Raw genomic sequence first — 22,065 nt, forward strand, 5'->3', positions numbered from 1 at the left:
TTGTTTACTAGGGTTGTTATTTTGTTCAAATGTTTATATTTTTAAATATTATTATTTATGGAAATCATATTAATATGCTGTAAACCAAATGCATTGTTTTCAGACACTTGGATGTTAATTACAACTAAAAGAAAAGCATTATATTAAATGCAATTATCTGAACTTTAGATGAATTTAAGTATATTTTTATATATCATTTCATAGTTACATGAACAGTGTTGTGGAGTAACTAGTTACATGTAACAGAATTACGTCATTTAATTACAAAATTATTGTAACTATGAATGTTACAATTACTGAGAAAAACTGTGTAATTAAATTACAGTTATTTATGAAAATGTTAACGATTACAAAGGGGGTCACATCTGAATATTTCACACACATACAGTTTCATTGATTTCTTTCCCAAATTGCACCGACTGCTCTAAAATATGAGACACCAATGGTTAGGACAGAGAATAGGACACAGACACAATAACTAGGATTAACTGTTTTTAAGCCAGGGTTCAGTCTTCAATGTCAGCTGCCACATAGTTCGGTTGTATGACAAGTACAAGCTCAGGAGTCGAGCCAAGCATCGCAAGCCATTATATAACAAGACAGCAACTTGTTACAGACGGCTGACTGAAAACCACTCTGCCTCAGGCTTGATTTCTCACAAAATATTCAGTGTACTTTTTTACTCAAAAATGACTACAAGCGCTGCACTTTTTAACATGTTCCTTTAATACAAGTGCAAAGCATGGTTTTATTTCAGCCACATACAGAACGTGGAGCTGCAGAATGTATAAATCAAATAGTTCACAATACTGAACTCCTCTCTGATGCACTTGACAGTTCAACAAATCTTTTTGCATATTGATCAACAGTTTATAAGTTTGGCTTGCTGATATCCTTCATGAAGAAATATTCAGAAATAAAAGTATGAAAACCTCATAGATTTGAAATGAACATCATTTTTAAGTGGGTTGAGAGCATGCATTGTTACATACGAAACCTCACAGACAAAAAAATTGTGACAGCATTCACAGGACAACACTTGTAAGGAATTGTCAGTTATTTATTAACAGCAAAACGGAGATTGAATTAGTTGAAGTGAATCTGGTGCAGCAGGGCGTGTGGTGAAGGGTCAGGCCGGGTCACCAAAGAATGATTTAATCTTTTAAAGTGAGGCTTATGTAACAAGTGCGGCTGTTACTGATGCAACAGTTTCTACTTAATAGCTTTGTAGCACACAAACAAAATTAGTTTCTTCTCTCTTTAATTTTAGAATCACTACAACACCACTACAATCGAGACATCCCTGTTATAGTATTATTTTAAAGTGCCCCTATTATGGATTTTTGAAAATGACTTTTCATGCAGTGTGTAAGTGAATGAAAACATCCTGCAAAGTTTGAACTCTGAAAGTGCACTGTGTATAAAGTTATTGTCTGGGAAAACTTGATTTTCGCGTTGGTCCGAATGAAAATGCAAATTCATTCTTTGCCACTAGGTGCCGCTTTTGGAGCGGAAAAATAGCTGTTTCCCCGATAACGCTGTACACAAAGCAGCACTGCATGCTGCATTATCAGGCCTTACAGGCATGATGAAATGGAAATGAGACCAATCGGAACCTCATGCAAAGGAGGGTTTGGAAAAATGAATCGTTGAGCGAATCGTTTGGGAGTCATTGAACAAGTAAGGTAAAAATAAATGCATATAGTAAGACAATGAAAGCGTTTTTTGACCTTGCATGCATGTCCACCTGTTGTTGGGTACTCCCAAAACCAAAATATGAACCTTTTGTTACCCATAATAGGGGAACTTTAATGCAGTACTTTGAAATTTGCTGTTAATTTGTGATTATACAAGCTGAACTGTGTCTCACACTAGCATTTACATTATGCACTATGAAGATGTATAATGTTTTGTTATTTCTTCAGCATGTATCACGCACAATCACTTTGCCCCATTCATTAGTGCAATACTTTAAAACTGAATGCATTGCCCTTGTGAAAAAGAAGTGCACTTAATTGTATCGAATGTGCACTTTTAGTGTGCTTCAAATCTTAATATTAAAAAAAAAAAACTGTACTTGCAGATGTAATTAGTGAAATAAAAGGCCACTTATGTCTACTTAGAAAGAGTGCATGTTCGTGACCGTTTCTTGAGTACACTTTTAAGAACATCCTATACTTGCAAAAAAGCATTTTAAAGTTCAGCTAAATATACATTTTCATTTAATTTCAATTAGCATGCAGTTAGGTGTCCAAAACATTGCATTCAGTTTGCACTTAAGTATTTGCACTGCACATTATTTCCATAATAAGTACTCTTTTTAAAAATATAGGTTACACTTTATTTTAAGGTGTCGTTGTTACAGTGTAATTATACATTTAAGTACTGAATAATATTAATTAACTATATGTACTTACTATATGGTTAGGGTTTGGCTTAGGGTCACTTGCATGTAATTATGCATAATTTATTGTTATTATAATAGTAAGTACATGTAACGTGTAATGGCCTTATATCAGTGACTTAAAAATCTTACTTTTTTTTTACTAACCATGCATAAACGTTGCTTTCTCAAAAACACAATCATGTCCATACATGCTGCTCGAATATTATTGTAGCCCAGTTTGTGCTGAATACAGTGTAATCAGACTTTAGCCATTATTTTTTTAAGCAACTGAAAAAAAGTACAAATGTCAGGGCATGTCAAAACTTGCCCCAAAAACACCCTTGGACCCCAGAGGGTTAAAATCAAGTGTTACCAAAATATGCTTAAATGTACTTCTTTTTCACAAGGGAATGCATATTCACTGATCTCAATTAGTGATTATTATAAGATTGCATGTCAAAAGCAAGCTGTAATACTAATAATCTTCATAAACTCAACTTCTCGTATCATCTTCTGACTTTCATGGACCCTCATTGTGCAATATCAACTTCTCTGTCTTTCTTGTTCAATAGTAGCCATAATAATTTTACTTTACTCACTTTCCAGCAATATTCATTCCTATTTGATTTCACTTTCACTTGCATATAATGGCTTCCCGGCTCTCCTTCAACGTCTCCAAGTACTGCTATCTTTGGCTTTATAGAGTCTCAGTCTATGAGGACTATCCATATCCTTCGGATCGGCCGGTAAAGGCCCAAGATTAGCCTCTGTCATTGACCTTTGGGTTTGTCTAAAGGGTGACCTTGACCCGTATGGGACGGGACCAGCTGGTGCCGACGCTGTGCTCTTGGTTGGGGACAGAAAAATCAAAGGTGATTGACTTAAACTGTCTTTTTGGTTTTTTGACGGAGGTTCATATGCGACCTTTGCCTTCCACTCGGCCGGAGGCTCGGGTAAGAGCTTACTCTTAGCAGCATAGTGCAGGTTGGAGGCAATGGACTGGTGAATGTCCAGAAATGTAAAGGCTTCATCCACGAGCCCCAGTGGGTGGCGTGAGGCAGCTTCCCAGGGGGTGGGCGCCTTGTGACCCCTGTCTATCCGGGCGGTCTGTCCCACTGGTGGCCGAATGGAAACAGTGTGGGATGCAGGTCTGGGTGATGGAGAAGATGAAACCGACCTGGGGTTTAGACCTGCTGCTGAAAATCTGACCGGTGGTGACAAGGATGAGCTCCTAAGTGCCTGAAATGAGCAAACAAATTAATGTCAGGTGGCAATAAACAAGTCGTTGTTGCAAAATGCTTTTCAAGGGACAGGAAGTGTCACTGATATATGTGCATGGGCACAAAGACAATTTTCCATCAGGTTTCCACAAGGAAAGTATTGAATCGCATTGAAGGGCTGTGCTGCCACCATCTGGTTATGATATGAACTTGCAGGGCACTTATTACTACAGTTCATTTGATAAATCAGATTTTGCAGGATGAGAAAAAAATGTGATGTTATGAGCTAAAAATATGGAATACTTGGTAACACTTTATTTTAAGGTGTCCTTGTTACACATTGCATGTACTTACTATTATAATAACAACAAATTATGCATAATTGCATGCAAGTAACCCTAACCATATCATTCAGTACTTAAATCACTCAGTACTTAATTACACTGTAACAAGGACACCTTAAAATAAAGTGTAACCAAATACTCGAATAATAACATACATTTTAGTGAATTTGTAGTATGTTTGTAGTAGTAGAAAAAATTCCAAGTTGACCAAGAACAATTCATGTGGAAAATGTTGTATTATATGCGTTAAAAAAAAAATAATGTATTTATTTTGTACAATAAAAATTTATTGTTTTAAGAAGCCAGTAAAGTGTTAAATAAATAATAGTTGCATTATTTAAACTTTGAATACCAGAAATGTCTGACTTAATATTGACAAATATGACTGTCGTGTAGATGTTGCACATTTTTCATTTGGTCTCTGATGTTTTATAAAAACATAAATGAATCAGTCTAAAGTGATCTAAAAGTGATAGGTGCCGTAAAGCGAAGCACTCTCCTCTCCCGCATTTCAAATCATGGGACCAGAGATCACATTTCTCCAAATATAGCTCCTGCAGCAGGCCTGGCAGGGCATTCATTCATATCATTTCCACTTTTCCCCAATTATGAAGTATGTCTTACTTAGCTCCTGAAAAGTATGATGCAACACAGGCCCAAATTTAGAACAATACTCATACTCCAGCTTGCCTTTTTTTTCCATGCAGGCAATAATTACTCTCATGCATATAGGACCGAATAGGATGTAAATAATAATAGAAAATATAATTTCATATACACCTACAAAAATATGTGGATTTATGCAATCTAAAATGACTTCTTGTTAAATGTAATCTACTTTTTTTATTAGGAGAGACTGAGGGCAATTTTAAAACCTTTTTTTTCATTAACAGATAACTGCATTTACTTATAATTAACTGTATTTACTAACTATATCTATTTATGAATAATGCTAGTTGTCAATATTTTGCTTACCTTATTAACTGACAAGGAATGTACTACTGAAAGATAAGGAAAAGGATTTTCAAAAGGAATATGAAAGCAGAGAATAGGGAGAGAGGTGCAAAAACATGCATGATTGTAAAGATGGAAGTGAGCGAAGTACATGCAAAAACAAACAAACAAAACCGAAGACAGTCATTTTAATGGCACTGTGGTACATTTTACAAATAGTGTACTATGAAGAAAACATCACACAAAGAAATGAACAAAAGACAGCAAAAAAGAACAGAAGACAGCAATCAAACTAAAAATTAACTCGTTGACTTCCTATATCTGTTTTATTTGATGCTCCTCAAGTAGAACCGCTGAAAAATACTCAAATTTCTTCCTCAAAAATAAACAAGAAATTACACAAAATCTACTTATTTTCATAAAACGTAAAAATTAAGAGCTCTCCAACTATTTACCAGCTGTTAAACATTAAAATATTGAAACTATTCAACCTTGAAAAAACTCACATACTGAGTACATTCATTTCTTCAGTTATGAAGAAAGTCTGAAACATTACTTACAATTTAGAAATATAACAATGTATTTTTTTTTCCTCTGAAGGTGGGACGTGATTGAACTTCACTACATAAAATAGTCACCTTGATACATTCTGTCTCTGTGTTATACAGTGTCTCCTTGCACTGTTGGCTCTGCCAGAAGCTGTTCATACACTGTTTACTTGCATATTCCAACCATCATAAGACTGTTAATTTTATTTATTTCTGTCTGTCCACTGAGGTGTTGTAATCATTAGTGTTGGTTTGGTTTTAAGGATTATATCCTTAAATTCTATTGCAAATCATTTACTCAGTAGCCCATATAACAGACCATTATGCATCTCTGTCACTTTTTCTCCTGTCTAAATATTTCCCTCATTATTAAGCATTCATGTTTCTCTTCTCAAACTCAATCAACAATGATTCACTTTGACCAAAATTAAGTCTAAGCTGACTAAGTACATTCTTGTCTTACCTGTAGTAGGCCATGTCTATAAAAATATTTGTATAAAGTACTTGGCAGAGCATTCTTCTGTAAAAACACCATGTGATATAATTCTGAAACATCTGTGTGCTCTTCTGTTCTGTACTGGCAGATCTTAAAAGTCGATTGTTACACAATATTTCTGTTTGGAAGTATGCTTCTGCTCTACATAAAGTATCTGGATCATAGCTTAGTTGTCCTAAGGTAAAAACAGTGGAGAAAAATCACTATAACATAACTATTTTTCAGGAGTGCTTGGCTTCCACACCTGGGCAGCACTCTTCTTGGCTGAAAATTTGGGCTTTGGGGCAGCAATAATACTGCCTCCTGAGGCAGAGTCAGCCCTTGCTGCTACTGGGTAAGATGGCACAACATAAGAATTATGGGCTGGTTGGTAGGCCAGTGCAGGTTCAGCTTGATATACTGGATTAGGACCTGTCTGATAGGTGGGTGGGGAGGGATGTTGGTAGGGAGGGCTTGGTGCTTGTGGGTAAGGATTTACAGAAGGCTGATGGTAAGCTTGTTGGGGGTTGTATTCTTGTTGATATGGGACCTGTTGAGGATGTTGTTGATAAGAATTTAGAGCAGGCTGATATGTATTAGGAGGGGTTTGGTGGTAAAGGCCATCTTGCATAGGTGACTGACCAGCCATCCCGTAGGGTTGCTGGGTCTGTTGTGGCATAAAACCATAAGGGGGAGGACCTTGGTTATATGCCATTTGCTGGTTTTGATTTGGAGGACCTAATACTTGGGCTTGAATTTGGGCCTGGGCCTGAGCTTGAGCTTTTTGAGCAGCAAGCTTTTCAGCTGCCTCCTTTTCTGCAGCAAGTTTCTCTGCTGCTGGGCCATAGGTAAAAAGGGAGGAATTCAGCTGATAGGGCTGATGTTTCATGACATCAAGAACATGAAGAGGTTTCGGGGCAGGTTTTTGCTTATCTTTGTTTTTGTTCTTGTTTGCTGTTGAAGGGCTAGATGGGGGAGGCTGCTTGATAGCACCTGGTGGATATGACGGTGAATGAATTGGATTATATGCCAATGGTGGCGGAGCCCGGCAGTTGAGTGAATATTTCCAGGAAGTTGGCAAAGAAGGAGAAGGTGAAGATGGTCTTGCCTTATTCTGCACTGTGGTAGAGTCCACAATGTACTTCTCCATTCTGGATTGCCTCTTGGCGAACAGTTCAGCTCCTTTCCCTCTCAAGGCTGGCATCTCAAATGCTGACCCAAAACCAGAGGGGGACATAGTACTACTTGTTGGAACAAGAGATGGCGCCTTTGTCCCAGTGGTATATGAGTTCATTCGTTGTGGAGGAGTGGACTGAGAGCTCTGTGTTGGACTCCATGACTTGATTGGTTGGGGAGGCAATTTCTGGGATTCATTTTGGGCAATACTGCTAACCGAACTCTGTTGGTGCTGGGGTGCCCAAACATTTACAGCCGGTTGAGACTGAGACTGTGGTGGTGCCCACTGGCTCACAGGTGGCTGTGATGCCTGCTGTTGAGGTTTCGGTGCCCATGGAGGATGTGCCTGAGGCTGAGTTGGTGGGAGAGGCTGAGCCCAGGGAGGCTGAATTTGATTCTGTGCCGGTGTCCAAGAGTTCATTGCAGGTTGAGGATGATGAGAAGCAGGTTCTTGTCCCCACTGTGGATGTGGTTGGGACTGGGTTGGCATTGGTGGCCAAGGATTCATGGGTTGCTGCACTGGTACTGTGGGCTGAGGTGGAGGTTGAGTCTGCTGAGCCCATGGAGGCTGCGCTTGAATTGGGCTCTGTGGCTGAGTCCATGCATTTGCAGATGGCTGTGTTGGCTCTTGCTGTTTGGCCTGAGAGACGCAAGGTGGTTGGGGCTGTGACTGCCTCTGAGATTGAGTCCAAGAAGGCTGTGACTGTTGCTGTTGCTGAGGGGATGATGCCCAATGTGGCATTAACTGGGATTGTTGGAACTGTTGTTGTTGGGTCCATGCTGGATGTTCCTGAGCTTGATTTTGATCTTGTTGCCAAACATTGATAGATGGTTGTGCCAGCTCATGCGGCTGAGACCATGGAGCTTGTGAGGTTGACTGATTTGGACTTGGTGCCCAAGAATTGATTTGGGGCTGAGGCTGTGGTTGATGTTTGGTTGGGGGTGAAGTTTGAGGCTGTGTCACCCAAGAAGGCTGGGATTGTGTTTTAGAAGGCACTTGTACTTCTGGAGGACCTTGAGACTGTGTCATCCACTGTGGCTGTGTTTGAGGCTGGTTTTGAGATGGGACTTGCAGTTGGACCTCATTTGGACCCCAAGTACTTACTGGAATCTGCTGATGACCTTGGGTTGGAGCTGGATCCCATGATCTGACAGATGGATCTGACTGCGTAACAGGTGGTACGACAGGAGCAGAATTCATTTGCGGCTGGGGTTGTTTCTCATTCCAGGTTTCTGGTTGCTGGTTCGGCTCCATTTGGGATACTTGTTGTTTCCAGGCATTATCTGGAGGAAGCTGTTCAGGACAGTGTGAAACATCATGAGATTCAGGGGCCAATGTAGGCTTTTCTTCAGACAACATTGGGGCCCCCATTTCAGGGGCAGGGGCAAAAGCAGCATCAGCCACTGTGACTGGAGCTTCTGCAGGGGTTGGGACACTGTTTTCGGTTTGCTGTGGGATGGGTTGGTCAGTAGTTTCTTGTTGAATAGACCATGGGGGAGAACCAGGGTTAATGTGAGGTTTAGGAGCTACTGGTGGTGGAATTTTGTGTTTCATCTTAGGAGACTGAAGAAAGTTGCAGGCTTCGGCTCCTAAGCTTAAATAATCTTCTTCTGGGCAAGACTCAAAACCTGCCTTCTTGTCATTCCTGTTAAGGAGATTCAATAGAGCAGGATTTGGTGAAACCTTGGGAGACTCCTTGAAAGTGAACATAGGCTTATTGGCACTCCTCCTCCTTGTATCTTGCAAGATACCAGTCTTGATAGCAGGCACAGATATACGCTCATCACGGGAAGCAATCTGTTCACCTTGTCCCAATGAATACCCAGGCTGTTCTTGATTGTCTGCACTTGATGAGGAGGAAAATGGAGCAGCCACTCTATTCTGAACTGAAAATGGTTTGGCACTCCTGTTTGTGACTAACGGCTGCATTTCGTTTTGCATTTGCTGATCGAACATGCCATTCATATGATGTGAATACTGTTGCACTTGCTGTTGTTGGCAGTGTTGTTGCTGATTGCATGATTGCATGTGTTGGTACATTTTTTTTGGCTCGTAGTCTTGCTGTTGTTGGTACTGATGTTGCTGTTGATTGTATTGTTGCTGCTGCTGGTATTCTTGATACTGCTGCTGCTGTTGCTGTTGCTGCTGTTGTTGATAGTACTGTTCTTGATATGGATGATATTGTTGTTGCTGTTGCTGCTTTTGTGCCGATAAGCTGTGGTGTAAATTTACATCCATGTAATTCTGGGTCTCTTGTGCATGCATATAAGTCTGCTCCTCCATGTGTTGGTATGCTTGATGTGTCTCAGTCTCCTGCATCGCTTCAACAGGGATCCCCTTACGTCTCATCTCTTCATGTTCTGCTACTATCTCATCCATGCGCTCTTTGCGCTGGGCAAACATGAGGGCTCCTTTCCCCTTGGTGTCAGGTAGTGCATCCATACCTTGCTGGTTGTCAAGCTTGCGCTCTATCTCAAGTAATCCAGTATCCCAATCAAAGCTTACAATGCTTTTCTGGCCTGAGGCATTGGTAAAGAAATCCTCATCAATTTCTGTTTCACTTGTGGCTAGAACAGTGAACTCAACAGTGTGCTCCTCTTTGTCGTCTTCGTCGTCCTTATAATCTGGCTCGTCCTCACCAGTACCGTAGCTTACAAGCGTATACTTCTTGGCCCTCTGTCTATGCTTCTTAAACATCAACACCCCCTTGTTATTAGGGTTGGGGGCAGGAGCTGACAGCAGGAGAGCAATGCGCTTGCATTTGGACTTGGCCTCTTTCACCTGCTTCTCTGAAAGGCTCTCACTGCGCCGGAGCCCTAAGAATGAGAAAACGAGAAGTTTAGGTTATGGGTAGAGAGTGAGGTGGGTGAGGTCATAAAGAAGGGCTGTTGGTTGGTCCTGGTGGCCTAATTCACTGAACTGTGTATGAAGCATATAAATAGCACTGTTATGTGAGCAGCCAGTAAGTCGTTTCATATGAGAGGACTTACAAGGAAAAATACAAGTATTAACTGAGAACTCTGTAGCTAACTAATTTCTAACTATTGTTAAACCATATGCATAAGTGTTTGTTATGCATGGGAATATACTGCATGCAATTCAGATTCTGTCAATTAAAACCAAAAAAGTGCATGACAATGTGTATCAACAAAGTTTTTAAGAGAGTCATGGCTCATCCGCTAATCAAATGATGAATCCCTGGTTTAACAGGCGTTAAATGGAATTCACGGTTCTCCTGACCTACATTACTCCCAATGACCCAATAAGTCATTCTCCACGCAGAGATTTCCCAACACCATCACCAATTAACTAAATCTCTGATCCATGTATAACATCCAGACATTAACATAAGCCAATTACAGCTGTGAATGTGTCTAGAGCACGTTACTGAGGTTGAGCCAATAGCAGACACAGCAGAGAAAAAAAGAGGGAGTAAAAAATAGCCTGGAGCCTGGGGTACTGTGTGGGCTTGCTAGTGCCAGAGTGCTAATACAAGCCCATATGTGTAGCTCCAAAAGCTGTAAAAAATCACCCTACCCCATTCCAGTCAATATACATAGAAGTACAGTAAGGCCCCATATTCCCACCAGGCACCTGTCAGTCCTTTCAAAATAGATTTGGCTAAAACTTAGAGAGAATAAAACTTGCCACATTTCTGATTCTTGTCTTTCCAATCTCAAGGTGGAGATAGCCATAGATGAGTGCTCCTTCTTTTTCAGTGCTGCTAAGATGGCCAATTTTAAAGGATCGGGTAACAAGCCAGAGTCACACATGCTGATGTCTGTCAAATGGCACTTCTGCAAGCATCATTAGCATGCCATGTTTTATTCTTAACTTTACCAGTCATGTCACCCTGAGAGCCCCCTCCCATTACTGCTACGGTGAATCATTGCTATGTTCTTTTTTGTTCTATCTATCTATCTATCTATCTATCTATCTATCTATCTATCTATCTATCTATCTATCTATCTATCTATCTATCTATCTATCTATCTATCTATCTATCTATCTATCTATCTATCTATCTATCTATCTATCTATCTATTTTTAAAGGATCGGGTTACAGGCCAGAGTCTATCTATCTGTCTTTCTATATAAAAGCCAATAACAAACATTTGATATTAAAAGTATTACTTAAACACTTATTCATGCTTTTGCTCAAAAGTCATTAAAAGTATACATAACACAGATCATAATACAGTAACGCAATAAGTGACAATAAACAGGGGTTAAAAAGAATCATACAAACTGGACATGAATTGTGTTGAACTTTTTTAAACTATAACTTTAGAAATTAGAAGTGCAAGCAATCCACAGCTGACTCCGTCAGTTCACTGATGCTATATCTATAACCTAAGCTTTTAAAATAAGAAATTATTGCTATTCTTGAAAACAGATACTATAATCACACTATAAGAAGAAACACTGAAAATCATATGTTACTTACTGGCGTGCCTTGCCCGGTGCTTGTTGGGCTCGTTGACCTCCCTCTCCGCTTCGGAGTCCCACTCCTCTGAGGGAAGTCCAAAGGACACAGATGAGGAGGTGGGAGCTTCTTCAATGTGCCCTCCTTCTTCCCCACCAGAATCCAACCATTCACTGGCCTCTACCCCCTCCTTTCCTAAACTGCTTCCAGATAACTGCTGCACTGTCACCTCCACCTGTCCTGGCAAAGCAGGGGGTATGCTAACTAACACACCCCGCTGACCAAGTGGTTGCCGGTCTTGTCGGGGTATGTAGAGGGGGTTACCTGGAGTAAATGCGGTGGTTGTATAATTGACGCTCTCATCCGTCTGTCTTTGATGGATGTTTCCCACAACTCCATAAGCACTGCCTAATGCAGTACAGTCTGGCTCCTCCAGGGTGGTCTTGGAGAGCGAGAGCTGCAATTCGACCACAGATCCTGGGGTTATATCCAAACTGGTGTCTCCACCACCCCGGTCATTGGTACCTCTACTTTTATTCCTAGAAGCAGGTATTTGAACTTGGGTCCGGACCAATCGAGTCCTCGCTGGACTCTCTCCATCGCTGTCTGTCTCCCCATAATATGCTTCATCCTGGGACTCAGAGGGGTATAGTTCCTGTGGCTCGTGAGGCCTGGATGGAGAAGGGATCCGAAAAGTGGTACTAACCATTTCAAAGCTCTCTTGAGGTTGACTACAGCATCTAGAGGGAGGGGATCATGGTAAAATCACATTATTTGCTGTTAATCCGTCCATTTTAAGAGCAAGACTTCATTATCAAGCAAACCATTCATTGGAAATGGGAAAACTACCCTAGTTTTCAGTTACCATTGGGAGAAGCAAAAATCTTTTTACATATTATTAATGTTATATTAATCTAAATGAATCTCGGTAAGAGATTCTGTTTTTATTTTAATTGCACAGTGGGTGATTTAGTACGTGTTTAGTATTTCAAAGGTCAAGACAGGCATAAACAAGACATTTCATGAACTATAAAAATGCAAATAACTGTACAGTTTAATACATGCATCACATTATGTCAAATCTGGTCTAGAATGAGTGACAGAAGAGGATGAGAATCTTTAATACTTCTATAATGAAATGAAAAAGCAATATCATTTCTGATTACCTCATTGCACAAATCAACGATGTAATGCATTGAAGGTAAAGAGGCAACCAGAGTGCATCAAAGAACATTTGTCCAAGCAATAAAATACCTTTTGACAAGCAGCTGTAGACAGTCAGCTGAGGCCTCAATGAGATCAATAGCGTCTGAGAGGCTGAGGTTAGAGCAAGGCTTTCCATTCACTGACACCAGCTCATCATTCTCACACAATCCAGCTACGGCAGCAGGCCTGCCATCCTCTATCTATAAGATAGATAATAATCATGCATTTATTAAAGGGTAACTTTAGCAATTTAAAAAGATATCATTGAACATAAAAGTAAGGGTAGACAAAAAGTGCTTTCTGTAAAAGTATTATAATAGCTTAAGGGATAGTTCACCCCAAAAAATGCACCCAAAATCATTATTTTTTTTCTGTTCAACATAAAAGAAGATAGTTTGAAGAATGCTGGGAAACAAACAGCTGCCGGTAGCCATTGACTGCCAGTGTTTTTATATACCATGGAAGTCAATGGCTACCAGCAACTGTTTGTTTCCCAACATTCTTCAAAATATCTTCTTTTATGTTCAATGGAAGAAACAAACTCATGTAGGTTTGGAGCAACATGAGGGTGAATAAATGTTGATAGAACTGACATTTTTGGGTGAACTATCCCTTTAATACTGATTATTAAAAGGAGGAAAATACATCTGATAATAAATGAATACATTCTTAGAAAAAGAAGGGCAAAAACACAGTGTGAACATGTGTAATACCGTACATGGGGGAAAAAAGAGCTATAAGAGAGATATAAGCCCATCCTTGGTTCATAGACAGTGCATCTTAATTTAGACCAAGTGTCTCTAATTTACGCATCACAACAGCTGCATGTCAAATGACTAAAGAGTGCTACTGGCCAGAGCAGGTCTATGAGCCATTAGCCTCACAAAGAGAAGCAGAGACACTTCAACATAAGATTTAATATCAGCCATCAGTAACTTTGAGGGCATCACAAATCAACTCTGCTGTAAGGTCAAGTCATTGCCCAGCAATTGTAGAGTCTCTCTGCTTGATTTAGCACATGGTATTATTGAAATGTTTATGCAGTAACACAAGATACAAGCTAGCAAGCGACCTGGAAATCTATATCGAACTGCAGATTAAATCTTTAAAATGAATATTTTCTCAAGTCTTAATGGAGGATTCATGAAAAAAAGTAACAAAGAATAATTCAGTCCTGAGATGACCTCGTTTATTTGGACAATTTCATTACAAGCCATTCCCAAGTATAATGGCAGCATTATGAGAGCAAATCTGTTTATGACCATCTGCCAGTGATAAATACGTTCACCTAAAATAAACTTCTTAGATAAATCACCAAAGATCATGAAACTACAGATGTCATGCCATGCCTACTGAGGTCATAACTTAAACTGGAGCAATTTCAATCAGGAATTGTGAGATTAGTTCCTCAGTGTCACAGCTCCTGTACACACAGCTGCTCAAGCCAGACACACTTGCATGCTTCATTTGTGTTGACAACCGAAAAGGCGGACCGAAACTTTACATACAGTACAATGATGATTTTTTGTTGCAGATAATGTGTACTCTGTGCATTTAAAAAATGTGGGGTAGTATATATTTTCATATATATTTTATATATATATTTTCAAATGGTAAGGAAATTTACACTGATGTTAAATAGCATATATAGCTTATACGATGCTGTTGACTGGCAGTCCTTGGATCCAAGACAGTTGGCGTCTCCATCGACCCCAGGAGATTAACAAAAGCTAACATTGTAATATTGCCATCTGTTTACTGATGCCCAGGATCCAAGAACTGTCAGTCAACAGCATGCATATGTAAGCTCTCTATACTATTTAACATCAGTGTAAATTTCCTTACCATTTGAGGTGTAACAAAGTTTATTTACACAACACACACACACACACACACACACACACACACACACACACACACACACACACACACACACACACACACACACACACACACACACACACACACACACACACACACACAAATCGCCTTAAATGATATTAACACCTTGACAATGGATATTTGCAAGGCCTGCTCCAAAAAGGGTCTTTAGAGGACAATGTAGTTCCCATTAATTACCACTAGGAGCCAGTGTGTAGTCAATAAGAGACACCCCATTCAAATATATTAAAGTTATTCTGAGATGAAAAATAAACTACAATACAAAATATTTGAGACTCACAAATGATCTGCAGAAAGTTTCTGTCTCCAGTGGCTTCTCTTCTCTTACTAAATATTTAGATAAAACGCCTACAAATATATGTCCAAACAAGCACAGCACTGCCACAGAGGAGAACATTTTTCATCAACACACAGCTGGCCGTCTGTAGCTTTACAACACATTAAGGTGTAAATATTGTAAAGAGCATGCATTGATATTTCCTATTTAAACTCATTACCAATCTGGCCTAAATACGGCTCCTCAACCTATTATGTTGTACATTAACAATCCTTAAAAATAGCCAAGCCTTATAAAGCCACTGGCATGATGCCCAGTTTAAAGGTGATGGTTCTTTAATTGAATAAAACCATGGAGCTGTGGGATTGTTATGAAGCTGCAGAGGAGATGGAAGAGCTCTGGTCACCGTATAAGGACTTTTCAGAGGGACAGAGCCTGTATAATCGCTGCTCAGATGGACAAGTAACGGCAGATTTGAACACAAACCTCATCCAGAAAAGGAGGGGAAAAACCATCTAGCATTGGTACTTGTGACCACAGTAAATCTGATTTAAACTTCAGGGGTGACAATAAATAGGACATTTTATTTTGAATATTGTAATATTCACTCTTTGATATTTTCTCCAATTTCGGATGAAGTTTGAACGCCTTACAGAATTCCAGCCGCTGAAAATTAAGTGAGACAAAAAAAATAAAATAAAATAAAGTTCAGCTAACTGCATATAATATAAAATTGCATGTGCTTTTTATTACGTTAGTCAACACATCAAAATAAGTGCACTTCTTTAAGATGAACAAAACTGTAAAGATCAAGAAAAGATCAAGATATAATGATATTTGGCATTATTACAAAGTGCACTTTTAAGAAACAGTAGTTGTTTAAGTGACATTTTATTTCACTAATAACAGTTTTTTTTTTTTTACTTTGAAGGCATGAAGTACACTACAAGTGCATACAATTAAGTGCACTTCTTTTGCACAAGGGACATTAAACATTTTAGGTCATCTGACTTTTTTTTAGCATAAGGAGATTTACAATGTGAGGAAATCCTTTATCAACACAATACATTTGAATAACATTGCAATCACTGTGTTTATTCAGTTGCAATACATACTGTACTAAAAGAGTAGAATGTGCTTAAACAAAGAGCCAAAATGTTATTTAATAAGTTAGTTAATGCAAGTGTGTCAGTGTGTAAAGCTTGAAAAATAAGTTTAGAAAAACTTAAAGAAATCATAAACATGCGTTATTCAACACTTAGATTTTTTTCTTTTGTTTGAAAGCAAGGCTGATTGCATTATAGGGCATTTGTTTCTTGGACATTGCGATCAAACATTATTTGGCACGAAAAAAAGAGCATTTTAAATGGAATATTTTGGAAGAGAAAGTCAAAAGCACAATTAGTTTTGTTCCCAGTATATGCAGCGTGCTGGAAAGTTCTCTCGGCTACTTCTGCCTCCTACAGCTTAAAGCAATTATCTTTCACTGTTTCCAACAGACATTTCAGGTAAAATTATCCATGGTGGTCTAAAGACTGTCAGGTTCCCATTGTTAAATACACATTAGCAGTAAATGGTGGACTTTCATATACTTGTGCTGGGTGAGTTGGGTAGCAGTTTACCGCAGCACACAGGAGTGAATCCAGCTGTAATGTTGATGGCTAAATGACTTGAGTTAAGCATAACTCCTTACTACAGATTGCTGGATGCCTTCCATCGGTCTAACGGTTCATTATGAACATGTTTTTGTACGTGCATGTTCAAAGGAGACTGTAGCAATCTGTACTTTTAATGAACTCACACTGGGCCCTTTGTAGATGCCAAAAGATCCATGGTGTGCTCTAACTGTACGACAGAATATAAAAAGCAGACCATTAGCAAACTAAAGACTTTTACCATTATAAAGCAATGCTGCACATTATATACGACAATGAAATATAAACTATACTAGCAGTGTATTTAAAAAGTATATATTTTTTTTAAATCTGTATTTGCAGATAATGTAATATTACTTAAATAAAAGCCCACTTAAGTGCACTTCAAGAAAGACATTTTATGACACTTAAGTAGACTTTTAAAAAGTGCACATGTATGAAAAGTTTTATTTTAAGGTACATATTTTTTACAAAATATTTTCTTAATAACATTCTGTTGTTGCTTTAAAGAAGTACACTTTTATGTGTTGACTAACATACTGTACTAAAGCACATGTAAAGATAAAGTATGTTAAATGTACTAAACATCATTGCAAATTGCAAATACATTTAAATAAATAACATACAAGTTCTCATAGAAATTCGATTAAAGTCTTTTTAATTTACCATTAATGCTTGCCAGTACATTCGGTAATCCAAATGCAATAGAACTAAAATGAAATTACATATAAACTAAAGATGCACTTAAGTTCTACTTAAGTGGGTAAAAGCACTCAAAAAGTGGGTAAAAGCACACTTCATTTAATTGAATTTAACATACAGTTAAACCATAATACATTTACATTTAATTTCATTTAATTGGAACATGCAATTCTTTTAAAGTATATTATTTCCATAATAATTACTCTCTTTAAGTACTGAACACCATGACCTCCGTTATGTATCACACTGAACAGATATTCATCATGAACAGTATTTCTCAGCTTCATGTCATGTATGCTTTTAGGCATATTTCTCTGCTGAATTTGGTCTTAGTTGAGTCAGGTAAAAGTTATGTCTTCCAGATGACTTAGAGGAGCACGGCCCACGGGGTCACTCCACAAAGATGGAAGCACGTATCTCTCTCATCACAGCACAGGCAAATATTTGACTGCTCAGCTAAAAGTGTGAGCTTGCATATGTCTCATGTAAGCGTCAAGTCAGAAACTATACAGATCAAACAGAAAATGATCTCAGAACCCTAACAGGAAAAAAAACAAAAAAAAACAAGCATTGCTATAGGGATTAATATTACGTAGTTATATATAATATTGGATTACTATTAATTAGGTTATTGCTAAATAAATAGTTCACCTAAAAATTTAAATTTGCTGAAAATTTACTCACCCTCAGGCCATCCAAGATGGAGAAATGTAGCAATACATCACTTGTTCTGCAGTGAATGGGTGCCGTCAGAATCAAGTCCAAACAGCTGATAAAAACTTAATCCATAAGTAATCCTCACCACTCCAGTCCATCAGTTAATGTCTTGTGAAGTGAAAAGCCATTAGCTTCAAACCATTTCTTCTGATTAAAATACGAGTCCATATTAACCGCTTTTTCCGGTAAAAAAAAAAATCATGTCATCTATAGCTGAATCAGAAATATGCACAGATCAAGAAAATAAAGAATAAAATAAACAATAAAAAACACTTCTAAACAAATATGTTGGTGGATTTTGATTTGATAGGAAAACAGGAGACAGACTTTTTTTGTGGATTATTGTGATGGTTTATCAGCTGTTTGGACTCTCATTCTGACGGCACCCATTCACTGCAGAGCATCCATTGCTGTGCAAGTGATGCAATGCTGCATTTCTCCAAATCTGTTCTGATGAAGAAACAAAATCATCTTGGATTGCCTGAGTGAACTCACTGTGATGACGATGACAACCTGACAGCTGGAGTGATTCATGTTCTGTATGATGGGGAAGTGATGTGATAGATGAGCATGATTTATTACAACAAGGACTATATTAATCAAATTAGGAGAAAATAAAATATACACAAACACCAACACCAACACATCTTTATGATCTTTCGTGAATTTTAGACTGCATCTGTTAAGAAGTTATTTAGCAGCATGTATGCTTCTTGTATATAGGCTACACACACACACACACACACACATACATACATTTATGGTAACACTTTAGAATAGGGAGCACTTATTCACTATTAACTACGACTTTTCCCTCAATAAATTCCTAATTTGCTGCTTATTAATAGTTAGTAAGGTAGTTGTTAAGTTTAGGTATTGGGTAGGATTAGGGATGTAGAATAAGGTCATGTAGAATAAGGCATTAATATGTGCTTAATTACTACTAATAAATGGTTAATATTCTAGTAATATGCATGCTAATAAGCAACTAATTAAGAGACCCTAAAATAAAGTGTTACAATATATATATGTATATATGTATATATATATATATATATATATATATATATATATATATATATATATATATATATATATATATATATACATAAAACCAGCCAGATGAGAGTCTTAGATTTATGAGTCAAGGCTCCAGTAGTGTTGTATTTTAAAGGTAGACTTTTAAAATTATAATGACCCCAAAAACAGAAGCTTACTTTGCTGGTTATAGTTTTATGAGGGATAAACTTGAGTGCACTGTAATATCACTACAAAAAGTCAAAGTTTGCCAATTAGGAGTTTGCCAAAACTATAGTCTATAAGCCTTTATATGGACTGAAACCTTACTAATGGCTATTAAGGTTTTACGGAATTGTAAAATACAACTATATTTTGTGAACAATTTATGGAGCTACAAATAAATGAGTTTTTCAGCTCAGAATGACATTGTTGCTTAACTATCTGAACACTGGCCAGGAATACATATTTCATCCAATATGCCCACTATAGGTGACTTCAGACTCACGTCTAGTCTGTTATTGTTGATGTGTTGACTAGTACCTACATACTTGCCATACATATTTGAGCATTACTTTTGGTATGCTACATATTATTAGTTATATCAGTTACATGTGGCGGCAACCTGTGTAACAAATCTATTCATATTTTATGTGAAGGTACTGTAAAAAAAATTAAAAGTTGTAAATAAAACAAAAATTATGTTGTCATGATATCATGATATTATGTTTAAAAAAAATACTATTTCCTTCTTGAAATGTTTAATACAATGTGTTATGTGCAGTTTCTTTGTAGTTTCCTGTTACGTTTACTAGCAATTTCTGAGTGAAAATTGTTTCAAATCCTACACCAATTTATTATTATTATTATTATTTTCATTGTAAGTTATGGTCCTTTAATTTGTGTGGCTTTCCAACGATATTTAATAAAATAGCATTTTTATGTAATGATAATGTTCTAGGCAAATAAATAAATAATGAAAAATATAAAATAATAAACCAGCAACAATAATAAATAAATGTCTTCAAATAAGCACAAATCTGTTAATCTGTTAAATTAAATTTAATAATTTAAAAATTAAGAACGTGGTTTAAAAAATGGCTAACTTTGGACCAAGAAAAATAGTTTTGTGTGAGTAATTGAGCATAGTGAAAACAGTGTGGGTTTTTAAAAATCTCTTTTTGCGAGTGATGCCGTTCACCACCGAGCATAGAAACAGATATGGAAAAGTCCCACTTAATTCTGAATCGCAGACATGCTAATACAACAGCACTCCTGCTAGCGTTATATTGCTTAAACATTTTACCCGCTTTATAAATACCACATTTCATAGCCATGAAGAGCTTTCAAACGTGTTAAGCTGTTACATAAAGCATTTAAGTATAAACATATGTCTCATGGGGTCAGAGGCTGTGTTTAGGGTGGTGCTGATTATTTTCATATAAATATTCCATATAAATCATTATGAATACAACTTCAAATATTCAAAATATGCACATGTTCTAAGCTGACACTCGCAAAACTTGCTGATATAAGACGTGTTAGTAATTCTCACATTATCCCTAAATCAATGTTTCCTCTACAGTCAACTAATAATTCCAGCCGCAACTAAAACTTTTGATTTTTGATATCTATGGGAGTGATGACATATTGCCTGTACTTGGCCAACAAACTTTGTTAGCTTTACTGTGACCATATAAGGACCCTTGCTCAAGTCTGGGACAAGCAGAGCCTGCGCAGCACAGATCTGCCTGTAAAATTCAGCTAAAGAAAAACAACTTTGCCAGTGAACATTTATCAAAACAACAGGCCAATCTGAACTCGGCGGGTGGTCTCGAAGACATGTTGTCATTATGCAAGAATCCAACTCAACGTTCGTTTACAACATTGCCCAAGTGTCCAGCAAAGACAGTTAACAGTCTTTGCTTTGTGTTATTTATCTGTATAAGAGAACTACATTTAGATAAAACCTCAAGTTTTGACAATATAGGCCCAGCTTTGTGATTACAATTATCTTACACATGTAAACCCACCATTTGTCTAAGAACAAAACTTTCAAGATGCCCACATGTACAAACTCAAACTCAAGGAAACTCAAGAAAACTTGCTGAAATGAGCTGCTTAAGAAGAGTTTCTGGCTGAATCTGATCCAAGCTGGTGTTTATCTGATAAACCATCCTGGCCAGCTAAAAAAAATGCCAAAAACCCAACTAAAGATCAGAAAACCAGCAGGGTGCTCTGAAAGTGCATTTGTGTGTTTCATTATTAAACTCAAACAATAAAACAAATTCAAGAAAGAGCCATAATAAGAGAACAGAAAGCAATGGATAGTCATCCTCGTCACCAGGTACTATAAACTGTGTTATTGTTGAATCTTCATCAGTAGTCTCACCTCAAGCAGCTGGATTGGATGTTGAGGGTCTTGAGTGCTCTGGCTGAGTGTGAACCCCCAGGGTGCTCCGCCACGCAGCGTCACGCACACAAACTCGCCCGTGCCCATCCTCCTGCAGCTGTCCTCCAGTCTGAGAGAAGTCAAGCTTCTTCTGCGATATCTGAGGCTGCCTTTGGTGGGTGTAAAGCCACAACAGCTGGAGTCCGGCCCTCTTTTCGGCGTCATTCTTCAGAGACCATCCTGAGGAGAGTAGCTGTTCTTTGCTCAGGTTTAACCCTCAAGCATCCTTCGGGACAAATTTGGGCAAAATCAGTTATTTCAAAAAAATATATTTTTTTTATATATATATATACACACACACACACACACACACACACACACATATATATATATATATATATACATACCATTACACCTGTTCAATTGCTTGGTAACACAAATTGCTAATCAGCCAATCACATGGCAGTAACTCAATGCATTTAGGCATCTAGATGTGCTGAAGACGACTTGCTGAAGTTTAAGCCGAAGAACGGGCTGGTCTGAGTATTTCAAAAACTGCTGATCTACTGGGATTTTCAGGAAACGGAGGCTACAATTCGCACAGGCTCACCAAAATTGGACAATAGAAGATTGGAAAAACGTTGCCTGGTCTGATAAGTCTCGATTT

General features: G+C 37.9%; 1 protein-coding gene across 2 annotated transcripts; it reads right to left on the bottom strand.

The window, feature by feature from the left end:
• Positions 1-704: 704 nt before the first annotated feature.
• synpo2a (synaptopodin 2a) lies at positions 705-21,550 on the bottom strand. Of its 2 annotated transcripts, XM_079436283.1 has the most exons (5): positions 21,399-21,550; positions 12,785-12,936; positions 11,552-12,270; positions 7,036-9,920; positions 705-3,625 (listed from the first exon to the last, which is right to left on the bottom strand). In XM_079436283.1, exons 1-5 carry the CDS (start codon positions 21,504-21,506, stop codon positions 3,053-3,055), a joined length of 4,437 nt encoding a protein of 1,478 aa, XP_079292409.1. In that variant the 5' UTR covers positions 21,507-21,550; the 3' UTR covers positions 705-3,052. The 2 variants fall into 2 exon arrangements, with proteins under 2 accessions (XP_079292409.1, XP_079292408.1); XM_079436282.1 differs by lacking the exon at positions 705-3,625 and having other exon boundaries at positions 4,253-9,920; positions 21,399-21,547.
• Between the last annotated feature and the right edge of the window lie 515 nt (positions 21,551-22,065).

The sequence above is a fragment of the Barbus barbus genome (assembly GCF_936440315.1).
Source record: "Barbus barbus genome assembly, chromosome: 2".
NCBI classification, from domain to species: domain Eukaryota; kingdom Metazoa; phylum Chordata; class Actinopteri; order Cypriniformes; family Cyprinidae; genus Barbus; species Barbus barbus.

Bases quoted from the DNA above. Each gene is read 5' to 3' on its own strand.
- synpo2a (XM_079436282.1), bottom strand. From the start codon at position 21,506: ATGGGCACGGGCGAGTTTGTGTGCGTGACGCTGCGTGGCGGAGCACCC. The intron at 12,937-21,398 runs GTGAGACTACTG...TCTATCTTATAG, and splicing joins ATCCAATCCAGCTGCTTGAG to ATAGAGGATGGCAGGCCTGC. The intron at 12,271-12,784 runs GTATTTTATTGC...CCCTCCCTCTAG, and splicing joins CTACAGCTGCTTGTCAAAAG to ATGCTGTAGTCAACCTCAAG.